Source organism: Loxodonta africana, chromosome 3 (genome assembly GCF_030014295.1).
Source record: "Loxodonta africana isolate mLoxAfr1 chromosome 3, mLoxAfr1.hap2, whole genome shotgun sequence".
Taxonomy (NCBI): Eukaryota; Metazoa; Chordata; class Mammalia; order Proboscidea; family Elephantidae; genus Loxodonta; species Loxodonta africana.
The window spans coordinates 58,215,853-58,228,760 of NC_087344.1; the positions used below are offsets into that span (position 1 = coordinate 58,215,853).

General features: G+C 37.8%; 1 protein-coding gene across 3 annotated transcripts in view; it reads left to right on the forward strand.

The window, feature by feature from the left end:
- KDM1A (lysine demethylase 1A) overlaps positions 1 to 12,908 on the forward strand; it is a 73,935-nt gene that overhangs the window by 18,210 nt on the left and 42,817 nt on the right. For 2 of the 3 annotated variants that reach the window (XM_010595066.3, XM_010595065.3), the window contains exons 3-4: positions 3,904 to 3,963; positions 9,162 to 9,295. In XM_010595066.3, the coding sequence (XP_010593368.1) occupies positions 3,904 to 3,963; positions 9,162 to 9,295 (194 nt within the window). The remainder of the gene's footprint in view (positions 1 to 3,903; positions 3,964 to 9,161; positions 9,296 to 12,908) is intronic. The other variant, XM_003415371.3, reaches the window with a different exon arrangement.

The following is a 12,908-nucleotide window of genomic DNA, read 5'->3' on the forward strand; positions in this document are numbered from 1 at the left end:
CACATTTCTTCTATGTGTTTTTACCATAGAATGATCTTTATAAGACAAAAGATTCTGTCCTGCCTCATTGCTCTTTTCCTCTTGTTAACATTTTGAGTGCATAAGTCAGAGGTAAGAAATTCATGCTTTTTTTATTAAGGAATGTTGACTCAGATAAAAACTCAGTTGAGAGCAACCTGTAGGTTAAAATCAACTACTTAGCATGTTATATGACATGTAGTAGGAAAAGAAGGAAAATGATAAAAATAGGAAGAATTAAATAATTCAGACAATGGCTAGCTTGAGAATATTTTTGGTCATTGTTCTTTTGGTTTTTTGTTTTTTTTTTTAAAGAAATGATGAGGTGCCTTCACAATAAGAGATTGCTGCTTTCATTCTTTGCCAAGCCAGGAACATAATTTGAGAGAGAGACTCTATGTTATTTTGGAACCTATATTTCTGAGCCTCCTCCTTTCCACCTTTTACAAATAACAATTCGGTGTTTTGATCTAGCTTGGTTCTATTTGGAACCAAACAAATCAATGACAATAACTATTAAAAAAGAAAAAAAAAACTATAAAAGATTTTATGAATGAACTGAGAACTTAATAAAAATTAACATTCAAAATGTAGTGTCTGCATTTTACAGATAAATTTGCAGATTGGATTTAGTAATTGATGTCATCTCTTCATAATTATAGAGATTCTGAAACTTGCTCTCGAATGTAGAGTAGTTAAAGCAAACGGAAGAAATGATGAAGTAAAAGAACTGAACAGAAGATTTCAAAGGGCAGCTGGAGAAGACAGAGTATCATAATGACACGTGTGAAGTCCTGGAGTTAGAAAACCAAAAGGGAAGAACACAGCATTTCTCAAGATGAAAGAACTGAAGGAAAAAATTCAGTCTTGCAGTTATAATATTGAAGGATTCTGTGGGCAAAATATTGAATGACGTAGGAAGTAGCAAAAGAAGATGGAAGGAATACGAGTCACCGTACCAAAAAGAATTGGTGATTTACATTCATCCATTTCCAGAGGTAGCATATGATCAAGAACCAATGGTACTAAAGGAAGAAGTCCAAGCTGCACTGAAGTCATTATTGAGAAACAAGGCTTCAGGAATTGATGGAATACCAATTGAGATGTTTCAACAAAAGGATACAGCGCTGGAAGTGCTCATTCACTATGCCAAGAAATTTGGAAAAGACAGCTACCTGGCCAACCGACTGGAAGACATCCATATTTATGCCTATTCCAAAGAAAAGTGACCCTACAGGATGCAGAAACTTTCTAACAATATCATTAATATCACATGCAAGTAAAATTTTACTGAAGACAATTCAGAAGTGGTTGCAGCAGTACATGGACAAGGGTCTGCCAGAAGTTCAGCCAGATTGAGAAGAGAACGTGGAATAAGGAATATCATTGCTGATGTCAGATGGATCTTGGCTGAAAGCAGAGAATACCAGAAAGATGTTTACCTGTGTTTTATTGACTATGCAAAGGCATTCGACTGTGTGGATCATAACAATTATGGATAACATTGTGAAGAATGGGAATTCCAGAACACTTAAACATGCTCATGTGGAACCTGTACACAGATCAAAGACAGACGTTCAAACAGAACAAGGAAATACTGCGGGTTTAAAATCAGGAAAGGTGTGCAATAAGGTTGTATACTTTCACCATACTTATCTGTATGCTGAGCATATAATCCAAGAAGCTGGGCTATATGAAGAATGCAACATCAGGATTGGAGGAAGAGTTACCAACAGCTAGTGATATGCAGTTGACACAGTCGTGCTTGCTGAAAGCGAAGAAGACTTGAAGCATTTACTGGTGAAGGTCAAAGACTGTAGCCTTCAGTATGGATTACACAACGTAAAGAAAACATACAGAACATGAAGAAACAAAGAAAACAAAAATCCTCACAACTGGCCTAATCAGCAACATTGTGGTAAATGGAGAAAAGATAGAAGTTGTCAAGGATTTCATTTTCCTTGGCTACACAATCAACGCCCATGGAAGGAGCAGTCAAGAAATCAGATGATGCATTAGACAAATCTGCAAAAGACCTCTCTTTGAGTGTTACAGAACAAAGATGTTACTTTGAGGACTAAAGTGTGCCTGGTCCAAGCCATTTTCAGTCACCTCATATGCATGCAAAAGCTGGACAACAAATAAGACCGAAAAAGAGTTGATGCCTTTGAATTATGGTGTTGGCAAAGAATACTGAATATACCATCGACTGCCAGAAAAATGACCAAATCTGTCTTGGAAGAAGTACAGCCAGAATGCTCCTTAGAAGTGAGAATGGCGAGACTTCATCTCATATACTTTGGACATGTTATCTGGCGGGACTAGTCCCTGGAGAAGGATATCATGCTTGGTAAAGTAGAGAGTCAGTGAAAAAGAAGAAGACTCTCAACAAGGTGGATTGACACAGTGGCTGTAGCAATGGGCTCAAACATAGCAACAGTTGTGAGAATGGCACAGGACCGAGCAGTGTTTTGCTCTGTTGCACCGAGGTCACTATGATTTGGAACCAACTTGATGGCACCTAACGACAACAACTTCATATTCGTATGTCTTTTTCCCAGTCTATAAACAACAGATTATACACTTTTGCCTTGTTTGAAAAGCATAACCTTCTAGAACCTGAAGGACCCTTCATGTAGTAAAATACTTTCAGAATGACATTCTTTCCTACCTTCAAAGCAGAACATTTGCCTTCTAGCAACGCATTCTAATATCATTAAAAATGATCAGTCTTATTAATTTATCAATTATCTCTTTTTTATAAATAGCTATTTCTGTCCTTCGTATACTTGAAGATGTTACTTTATGTCTCACAGACCTTGGAGCATTCCTGTAGTAAAGGGCTATGTTTCACTTTACTGCTCCCTTTTAGCCAGAATGTTGAAGTAATCAAACTGCTTTCTATTTGGGATCTATCTTTTAAAATACACTGTTTAATGAAATTTGTCCAGATTCAAATGATTGGGGCTGGTGCATTCATATCTTCAAAACGTCACACTGTAGTTTTTCTGTAGCGTACCAGGTGGCTAGAAGGTTAAGATGGTAGCATCTCCTTTGGTAATAGCTTTTGAAAGAGTCTGGAAGACAGTCCTGATTTTTTCAGATTGAACTTTCAAGCTTTGATACTTTTCTTAAAGTTATTTTTACACATTAATCAACAACGGATATTTCTTACAAGACTTACGTAGCTTGAGGTAAACGCTCTCCTAAGATCTTGTCTTCCCCCACTTCCAAAGTGTATGTCTGTCTACATTACTTAACATATGACTGTAGGTTGTCTTAAGGTATTTTCTAAAATTCTACTAAGGAACCACTGGCATATTCAACTCTAGTACCCGTTTAGGATTTGTAGTAAGTGAAACTCTTTTGGAGCTGAATCTTTTAGTTATAGTCTCCCTTGAAGAGAAAGTAAGGATTTTTCATTAAAATAATCTTTTGCTTTTTGTCTTATATTTATTCTTTTTAGGTAGGTAAAGGGATATTGAGCTGATGCTAAATTGTTGCAACTCTAGGTCTAGAGTCCATGCCACATCCATTTTCAATCTAGCAATGGGTAGTAAAAGACACTTGGAATCCTGTTTTTTTCCCATCCGCTTTTGACTGTTAAACAATACTCACAGCAAGTATTTAGCAATTAGAAACGCTTTGTACTTTGTTCCGCTGCCTTTCACAAGAATCAGGTGTGTAAAGTTGAAATTTCCTGGCCAGAATTTGGAAGACTACGATGTGATTCCCTGGGCCTTGATTCCAGAAGAAGGAACTCTCTGAAAACGGGTTTACTAGTTGGTGGTGAATTCATGAGTCGCCAACTACTAGGCCTTTATGTCCAGATAATATCTTAATTTATGGAGTAAGGTCCCTGAGTTCTCCTCTTTCCTTCCACAGGGCAAGCAGGAGGACTTCAAGACGACAGTTCTGGAGGGTATGGAGACGGCCAAGCATCAGGTGAGGGTGGCGTTAGATGCTTGCCACTTAGTAGCAAGAGCCGCCAAGTCAGGGATTGATGCTTGCAAGTGTTTTTGGCTGTGGTATCCACATTTTAGCCAGAAGCGCAGGGGACATTTAACCCACAGGATAGAGTAGTATAATAGGAGAGAGCATAGCCAGACCAAAAGCAAGCAAAACCTTCTGAAGTCCTCAGGCCGGTCTCAGCCCTCCGCTCTTCTTCATGTTTTTGAGGAGATGGCGCATACTTTTTCCACAACAGCCTTTACAGTAATAGTAAACTTGATATAAAATACAGACTTAGGAATCATGGGACCTTTAATAAAGAAATACAGCAGTATACATAGATAGAAGCCATAGGCTGGAAAGTCTTTACAAAAACAGGACCGAAAGGCATTCTAGGACTAAAAAACCCATTGCCGTTGAGTCGATTCCGACTTGTAGCGACCCTATAGGACAGGGTAGAACCATTCCATAGGGTTTCCAAGGCTGTAAATCTTTACAGAAACAGACTGCCACATCATTCTTCCGCGGAGTGGCTGGTGGTTTTAAACCACCAACCTTTCACTTAGCAGCCAAACGCTTAACCACTGTACTACCAAGGCTCCTTATTCTAGGATTAGTCAGAGGTATGCAGGCAAGTGACATCTTTTTAGAAATGATTGTTACATGATGTTGGGTACATTTTTTTTTTTCCAGTTTACATAGTTAATCATTTTGGATTTTAAAAATCTGTTTCTCACATGAAAATTATCTTCTAAAAAAAGTCTGCCCAAGATACTTCTTTTTACACCCAACGACATGTAATTTTTAACCTCTAGGAAAAAACAAAGGGTTAAATGATTTATAGGGGTCACCATGTGGAACAGTTAAAGTTTGTTCCAGTAATCCAAGGTAGCATGTCTAGATTTCATCCTTTGCTTCTTAAAGAACGTTTTGTGTGTTGCGGTGCTCAAAGCTGGTTTGTATATACATTTTGATAGAACTGGAGTAGGTATTACTTTGAGAGTTTGTCACTTTTCAACTGTTAAATCACTTTCAAATTATTTGTTGCAGTTGCTGCATATATGTGCATTTTACTGTCTTGAATCGAAGTAGTTCAGTGTTAGTACAGAAATTCATAGTTAGGGGACACGAATGTTACAGGTAGATGCTTTTACATGTTATGCCAAGGGTCGGAGGTTGGGAACCAGTACATGCTGATCTTGGAGGAATTAAAATCCTCATTCAGAGTTTATATCTTGGTAGATAAACCTTTAAGAATGCTTTTCATCAAATCATCAAATGATACACAGTTAGGCCTTCCATGGGACCTGTCGTTGGGGATGGCCTTTAGAACTCTAATCTTGAAGAAAGAAATTGAGCTTTCTTTTGTTGCTTTTTGTTTTTATGTGAATGAATATTTGCTCTTTTGCTTAAAGTGCATAGGATGTATTGCTGAAAGTAAAAAGAGACTTTCATAACCTGTGGTGCTACTGACTTACCTCTTAGTGGAATGTAAGTGCTGAGTGTTTCCAGGAGTGGTGGTAACTGTTCTGAACCCTTCAGGATCTCTTTTCAGGTCTTCGTCATGCTCAGAAGCATGCATTTGTGAGATGATCAGTCAAAGTTAGAAACGTGTGGCTATAAGTGATCAACATACTTCTCCTAATGAAGTCCCTCATGGGTGTCTTGCTTGGGGCCAGGGTCATGTCTTGACTTCTTAAAATCCGCATCAATTTGGTGTGTACATCCTGAATCAGAGCTGGAACGGAACGTGAAGTCATCTGGTCAGGCTTCCTGCCTTTAAACAGATAGTATTGTATCACCCCTAGTTTATGGATCAGGACTTGTAATACACGGAAGTTAGACCAGGGATACACCAACAGTTGGGAAGGAGGAGTGTGAACCCAGAAGTCTTGGTTTTTAGTATATGAACTATCCCTTACACCCTCCCTCATAGACTCATTTAAAATTGCATTTACCCTAAAGATCAAAATCCTAAAGCAAAGGAATCATGATTCTCTTCTTTTTTTCTTCCCAGTATTTTATTTTTAAACCATTATAGGACTTAATATGGTACATCTATAGTTTGCTCATTTTAAGCAGTCTTTTACATGTAGCTTCCATCGGTTTTTGTTTTCACTCTTCCAATAGAAATCTAGCTATGGTAGGTAGTTATCTACTTTATGAAAAAAATCAAAGGCAAGTCATTCACTGAGGCTTTTCTTCTCTGTTAATTTTTATGTATCTGTTACCTTACTCTGGTCAAATATTACTTGTGTCATATCAGAATGAGGGGCAGGGAATGATTTCATGGAATAGAGGGCCTATATTCTTACACCCCCTATTATTTCCGTAAACATTTAACTAGCTTACAGTGTTTTCAGAGAAAGTGTTAGCCAGTCAGACCATTAGAAAGGGTGGTTCTGCGTCAGCATGACTGCATTCTGAAAGCGTTAATGAAATTTACTGTGTGAAGTGGTAAGCAAGAAGGAATTGAACAGAGGGTAAGACCGGTATATCTGCAGCCTTGGGGCTTCTTAAAAATTTAGGCAGCATCTTCTTTGAAACATTCTAAATTTCCAGAATACCAGATTCCATTAAGTGTACACAGACCCCAAAGTACTAAACTGTATTCCAGAGCCAAGTGTAACTTAACTTATGAATTATCTCTACTAGTGAGTGCTACTTCCTCTTAAAAAGGATGTTGTTAAGGTCAGCTGCATTCTTTAAGGCTTTTCCCCCAAGGGAGATACAGATGCATTAGATCATGCAGGCACCTTATTACTTCACTTTGGAAATGTCGTATGTTTGGAAATGTTTGAGCTTCTGTGTAGTTTAGGTTCCACATGAACATATTTTTTGTTTCTTTAAAAAAAGCTTATTTTCTCACAGGCTTTTCATCCTAGTTTTGATAAGGATCTTCATTCCTTGAAATAAATAATAGTCTTTATCTCGAAAAAACAAAAGGAAGGAAATAATTACTGAGAGTTTTTAAAGACCATTTTTTTTTAAAAAATTAATGTTGGTATAAGAATAACTATTTGTAGATACATAAAAGATAGAAATAGAGAAAAATATTCTAAGCAGGTATTGATGTCACAAGTGACTTTTAGCTTCTTTAATTCCTTTGGTTAAACTTTGATGCTTGATTTATAGATGCTTTGAAACTGTCACATGATTTATATAAAGTTGGCTAATAAGGCAAATAAAATTTTAATTATTAAATATTCTCAGAGTTCTCAAAGTTAACCATATCACAGTGGTTTTTTTTTTTTTTTGATGATGAAAACACTTGCAATGAGGAGCCACATGTAAAATAAAAGCCAGTGTTTATTCCGACTTGGTTATCCTGGCTGTCATTGAAAATAATGCTTTGCAGTAGGATTAATATTCAACCCATGAAACCAAACCGGTTGCTGTCGTGTTGATTCCCACTCATAGCGACCCTACAGGCTAGAGTAGAACTGCCCCATAGAGTTTCCAAGGAGCACCTGGTGGATTTGAAATGCTGACCTTTTGCTTAGTAACCGTAGCTCTTAACCACTGTGCCACCAGGATTTCTGGATTAATGTTCAGTGACCACTTATTAAATATAGAGAAGATAATATAATGATCTACAGAAGATAATATAGCTAAGAAAACAAGAAGTATACCTATCTTTAGTGGGGAGAAGTAGAGTTTAATAGAGATGGCTGATTTTCAGCTTCATGGTATCCAGTCATGAGATATACCAAGAAGTAACCTTTAAAGAGATACTCGGTTCAGTACCCAGGATTAATGTGTAGACAATGTTTCTTACAATGTGAGATGCTTTTGGTATTGGTTTTTGTTTTTATTTATTTTGATTTGGTAATAGAGGACTTCGGGCATCAAGGCTGTCTAGTTTTAGAAAATTTCACATTACTGAAATAACCTGTACCCCGATAGACAGCATTTTTTGTTCTATTTTATGCCCCTTCTGCCACAATATGGTTCTTATTTGATTATTTTTTTCCATAAGGAACAATTAATTGTCCTGACAGTCTTTAATTTTAGGTTGAGATTCATTAAACTCAAGGATTGTTGACTTGATTTAGTAATATGAAGCATAATATTTGTGCCTTCATTATCTACTGTGGTTGGGTAGCATTCATTCTCTCCTTGTCTCTGAGAACAGCGTGACCTGTATTAACACTAGACATTTTTGCTCGACCTCTTGTTAACCATTGTTTCTTTTTAGGTAGTGTTTGCCATTTTACTGTTTTTGTGGAAACAAACCCCTCAGTAGCTTAGGTTTGATTTTCGAAGTTACAGCTTTACCTGCCTTGTTCTTTTTACTTTCCTAACCTTACTAATGCCGTTCCTTTCATTTTGCTTCCTTTATCAGTGCTTCCACCTTCTTGCATTATGTGCTTTAAAATAATTAAATATGGATATTTGGTGCGTACTTTGTTACATATACTTACTTCAGTGGCATTGGATTTTGAAGCTCTTTAAATTGTGTTTTAAATTGCTACTTTTATAGGATAGTGGTTAAGGATACCTTTATAAGGTGTTCGTATAAATACATTTACGTATATTTTTACTCGTAGTAAATAATAAAGCACGTCTAATTTTTCTGCCAGAAAAGGTAAATGCCTTGCTTGCTTTTTTGTAATCGTATTCTGCTTAGTTTCTCTCACTGCTTGGTAGCATTGGATTATGAGAACTAACGGATGGCACCATTGATGGGATCACGTATTTCCTACTGTCGATTATTAAGCCTTAGAGCCCTCTTCACTTTCCTTCTGTAACCCTAAAACGTGTGTGTGTGTGTTACTCCACAGCCTCTTCTGCTCTCCTGTTAGTGTACTTCCCTTTATTCTGGTTGTTTAGTTTTAAAATTTGTTGTACAACATTAGTGATGCTTATTTAGAGTATCACCCAATATTAAGAATTATTTTATGGATAAAGAAAATATTCCAGATGGCTTGTTATGTTCTATAAGGTATATTGTTTCAATCATTAGTAAACTGTAAACTTCGGAATGTTAAGCTCAAAAGAATGGCTAAATTCTAAGTTAATTTCAGTTTTTGAGACAAATCTGAAGTCTTTTTAAAAGGAGGTCAGATCTGCCTGAACGAGGCAAAGGTCTACGGAGTTCTTCAGGCACAAAGGAGTTTGAGACGTAATCATTATCCCGAGTTTTGGATTCACTTGCACTTTTCCCAGAAGTCCTCTGCTTTCTTTGCTAGGTGTGGAGGGTGCGGCTTTCCAGAGCAGACTTCCCCATGATCGGATGACTTCTCAGGAGGCAGCCTGTTTTCCTGATATCATCAGTGGGCCACAGCAGACCCAGAAGGTTTTTCTGTTCATCAGGAACCGCACAGTAAGTTTTCATGTCAACGTTTTTTCACCTGGACTATAAGAAGTGTGGATTACTATTATAGAGAATACGGAAAAAACCAGAAAGGGAAGAAAGAGTTTTAAAATGTCTATAATACTGTATTACCCAGAGATAGCCCCTATTAATAATTACTTGTTTTCTCTTTAGGTATGTATTTTTTTAACATGTATACAATTTTTGTTTTTGAGACTCGAGATCATACTTACATGAGTTTTTTGGGGGATCCTTTTTATACTTCATAATCTCATAAATATACATTGTCTTCGTTAGCTAGTGCTGCTGTAACAGAAATACTACACGTAAATGGCCTTAACAAAGAGGAATTTATTCTGTCACAGTCTAGGAGTCTAGAAATCGGAATTCAGGGTGCCAGCTCCAGGAGACGGCTTTCTCTGTCTGTTGGCTCTGGGGAAAAGTCCTTGTCATCAATATTCTTGGTTGAGGAGCTTCTCAGCTCAGGGACCCCGGGGTCCAGAGAATTCTGGATCTTGTTTCTTGGTGGTATGAGGTCCCCATGTCTCTCTGCTCGATTGTCTCTTTTGTGTCTCAAAAGAGATTGGCTCAAGACACAATCCAGTCTTGTAGATTGAACCCTACCTTGTTAACGTTAACTGCCGGTAACCCCATCTCAATGTCATAGAGATAGGATTTACAAAACATAGGAAAATCACATCAGATGACAAAATGGTGGACAGTCACACAATACTGGAAATCATGACCTAGCCAAATTGGTACACATAATTTTGGTGGACACAATTCAATCCATGTCATACATTAAGAATCTTTCATTTAAAATTAAAAAATATAAATATTAATAATCACTTTGTCTTTCCGTCCCAAGATAAACCTTTATTCTGTTCTACTTATCTGGTATAACCTACTCCTGATTGATTTTAATATCTGCATGATATTTTATCTGATAGCTGGATCATAATTTAACTGTTAGACATTTAAGTGTCAAATTTTTCCTTATTATAAATTAAGCTCTGAACAGCCCTGTACATTTTTTTTTTTAATAACTTTTATTAAGCTTCAAGTGAACATTTACAAATCCAATCAGTCTGTCACATATAAGTTTACATACATCTCACTCCCTACTCCCACTTTCTCTCCCCGTCTTGAGTCAGCCCTTTCAGTCTCTCCTTTCTTGACAATTTTGCCAGCTTCCCTCTCTCTCTATCCTCCCATCCCCCCTCCAGACAAGAGTTGCCAACACAATCTCAAGTGTCCACCTGATATAATTAGCTCACTCTTCATCAGCGTCTCTCTCCAAGTCCCTTTCATTTCTGATGAGTTGTCTTCGGGGATGGTTCCTGTCCTGTGTCAACAGAAGGTCTGGAGAGCATGGCCACCGGGATTCCTCCAGTCTCAGTCAGACCATTAAGTTTGGTCTTTTTATGAGAATTTGTGGTCTGCATCCCACTGATCTCCTGCTCCCTCAGGGGTCCTCTGCTGTGCTCCCTGTCAGGGCAGTCATCGATTGTGGCCGGGCACCAACTAGTTCTTCTGGTCTCAGGATGATGTAGGTCTCTGGTTCATGTGGCCCTTTCTGTCTCTTGGGCTCTTAGTGGCCGTGTGGGCTTGGTGTTCTTCATTTTCCTTTGCTCCAGGTGGGTTGAGACCAATTGATGCATCTTAGATGGCCGCTTGTTAGCATTTAAGACCCCAGACGCCACATTCAAAGTGGGATGCAGAATGATTTCATAATAGAATTATTTTGCCAATTGACTTAGAAGTCCCCGCAAACCATGTTCCCCAGACCCCCGCGCTTGCTCCGCTGAGCTTTGAAGCATTCATTTTGACCCTATCTCTGATTATTATTTTCTTAGGATAGAATTCTAGAGGGAAAGCTACCCTGTCAAAGAGTCTGAACATTTTTTAAATTTGATACATGTTGCCAGATTGCTTCCCAGAAAGCCTAACCATTTGATGTCCCCACTGCCCACCCTATTTTTTTAATTAAAATTAACCATGAGAATCTTTGTTGCTGTAAGCCAAAACCCATCTCAATTTATACTTTTTTGATTACTGAAACTGACCGCTTTTTCACATTTATTAGTTATTTGTATTCTGTGAATTTTTGTTTATGTCCTTTATTCTTAAAAAATACTTTAGCCATAGAGTAGAGGAAGGCAAGGTGTATTCAGAACATTTTCACTGTACTCTAGGGTGCTACAGATTAGCAGTTTACATTGGGGTTTCAGCTACTTTGAATGTAGCTCAGAAATGTCATTTTAGCCTGTCTGCCTTCTAGCCACCACTAACTTCTTTTGCCTCTGATTTGGAAACTGTAATTTTAATGATTCTTGAGCTAGAATCTATTATCTGAGCCTCATTTATAGGATGGAAGGAGGAAGAAGACTTGTGTTGAGGGCCTAGTGTGTACTTGGGAATTCCACCCTCCCCTGACAGTGGCCACAGGGAAAAGCGGAGGATGCCTATGGGTTTGGGCATCCTCCTAATGTGGTTTATTTACACATGACCGAATGACTCCATGGTTGAAACTTGTCTGTGGAGCAGTCTTTATAAATTTTTAGGTAAGCGTTTACGATAGTATTTAATGTGTTTGTGTTTGTTTTCTTGGTCTTTAAATTGTGTTGGCAGATGAATGAGTTCAAGAAATTGCTAAATTATTTTCCTAGATTTATGATCCAAGTTTTGATCCATTGAAAACTTTGTTGGCATTCTGCTTAGTGTGTGTTGTATTTTACAAATACATATATTTAATTTGAAGAAAATTCATGTTAAAAGTCCACTGATTGTAACATAATGTTTTTCATTGCTCGTCTTATTTTTCAGCAGTATTTGAAATAATTAACCACATCTTTCTTCTTAAAACCCACTCCTCCCTTGCCTTCAGTAACGCAGTATTCTGGTTTTCCTCTTACCTCACTGGTTGTTGTCCTTCTCTGACTGCTTTGTAGGCTTATTCCTCTTACCAGCTAGGCTTTTATGTGAACCAGCCGGGAGTTCTTAAGACTGAGTCTGAGGTGTGCTCTCCTCCCTTCCCTGTTTTTCCCCTTAGTACCTGTCTTCTACATATTAGGCTTCAGTGATCACCCACAGGCAGATGCCTCCAGATCGTAACACTCCTCTAGCCCCAGACTGTATGCCTAGCTGCCTGTCTTATGTCTCTTCTTGGTTGTCTTGAAAATAAACTCATGATCTCTTCTTCTTTCAGTGACAGTCATTCAGCGAACGGCATATCAACTCAGTTGTATGAGCCAAAAACAGAGGCATTACCCTTGGCACTTCTTTTTCTTCCACCTTTGCATATCTAATTGATCACTAGGTCTTATGGATTTTATCTCCTCAGTGTCTTTGGAAGCATATACCCCAGGTTTAAGTCCTAGTTGCTCCCAATTAGCCGAATGACCTTGGCAAGTTACTATTTTTCTTTTTTAGAATAAATGTACCCCACCTTCTTCAGTGTTCATTAATCTTTGACGTGGTTTTGTGTTTTTATCAATTTCTGTGTCAGAAATTTAACCCTTGTGTTTTACTGAAAGTCTGTAGTCAGGGTCTTAAAGTTAAAAAAGGATTTTAGAAATTTCAGTGGCGTGTGTCTGTCTGTATGTAATACGGTTGCTGTCGT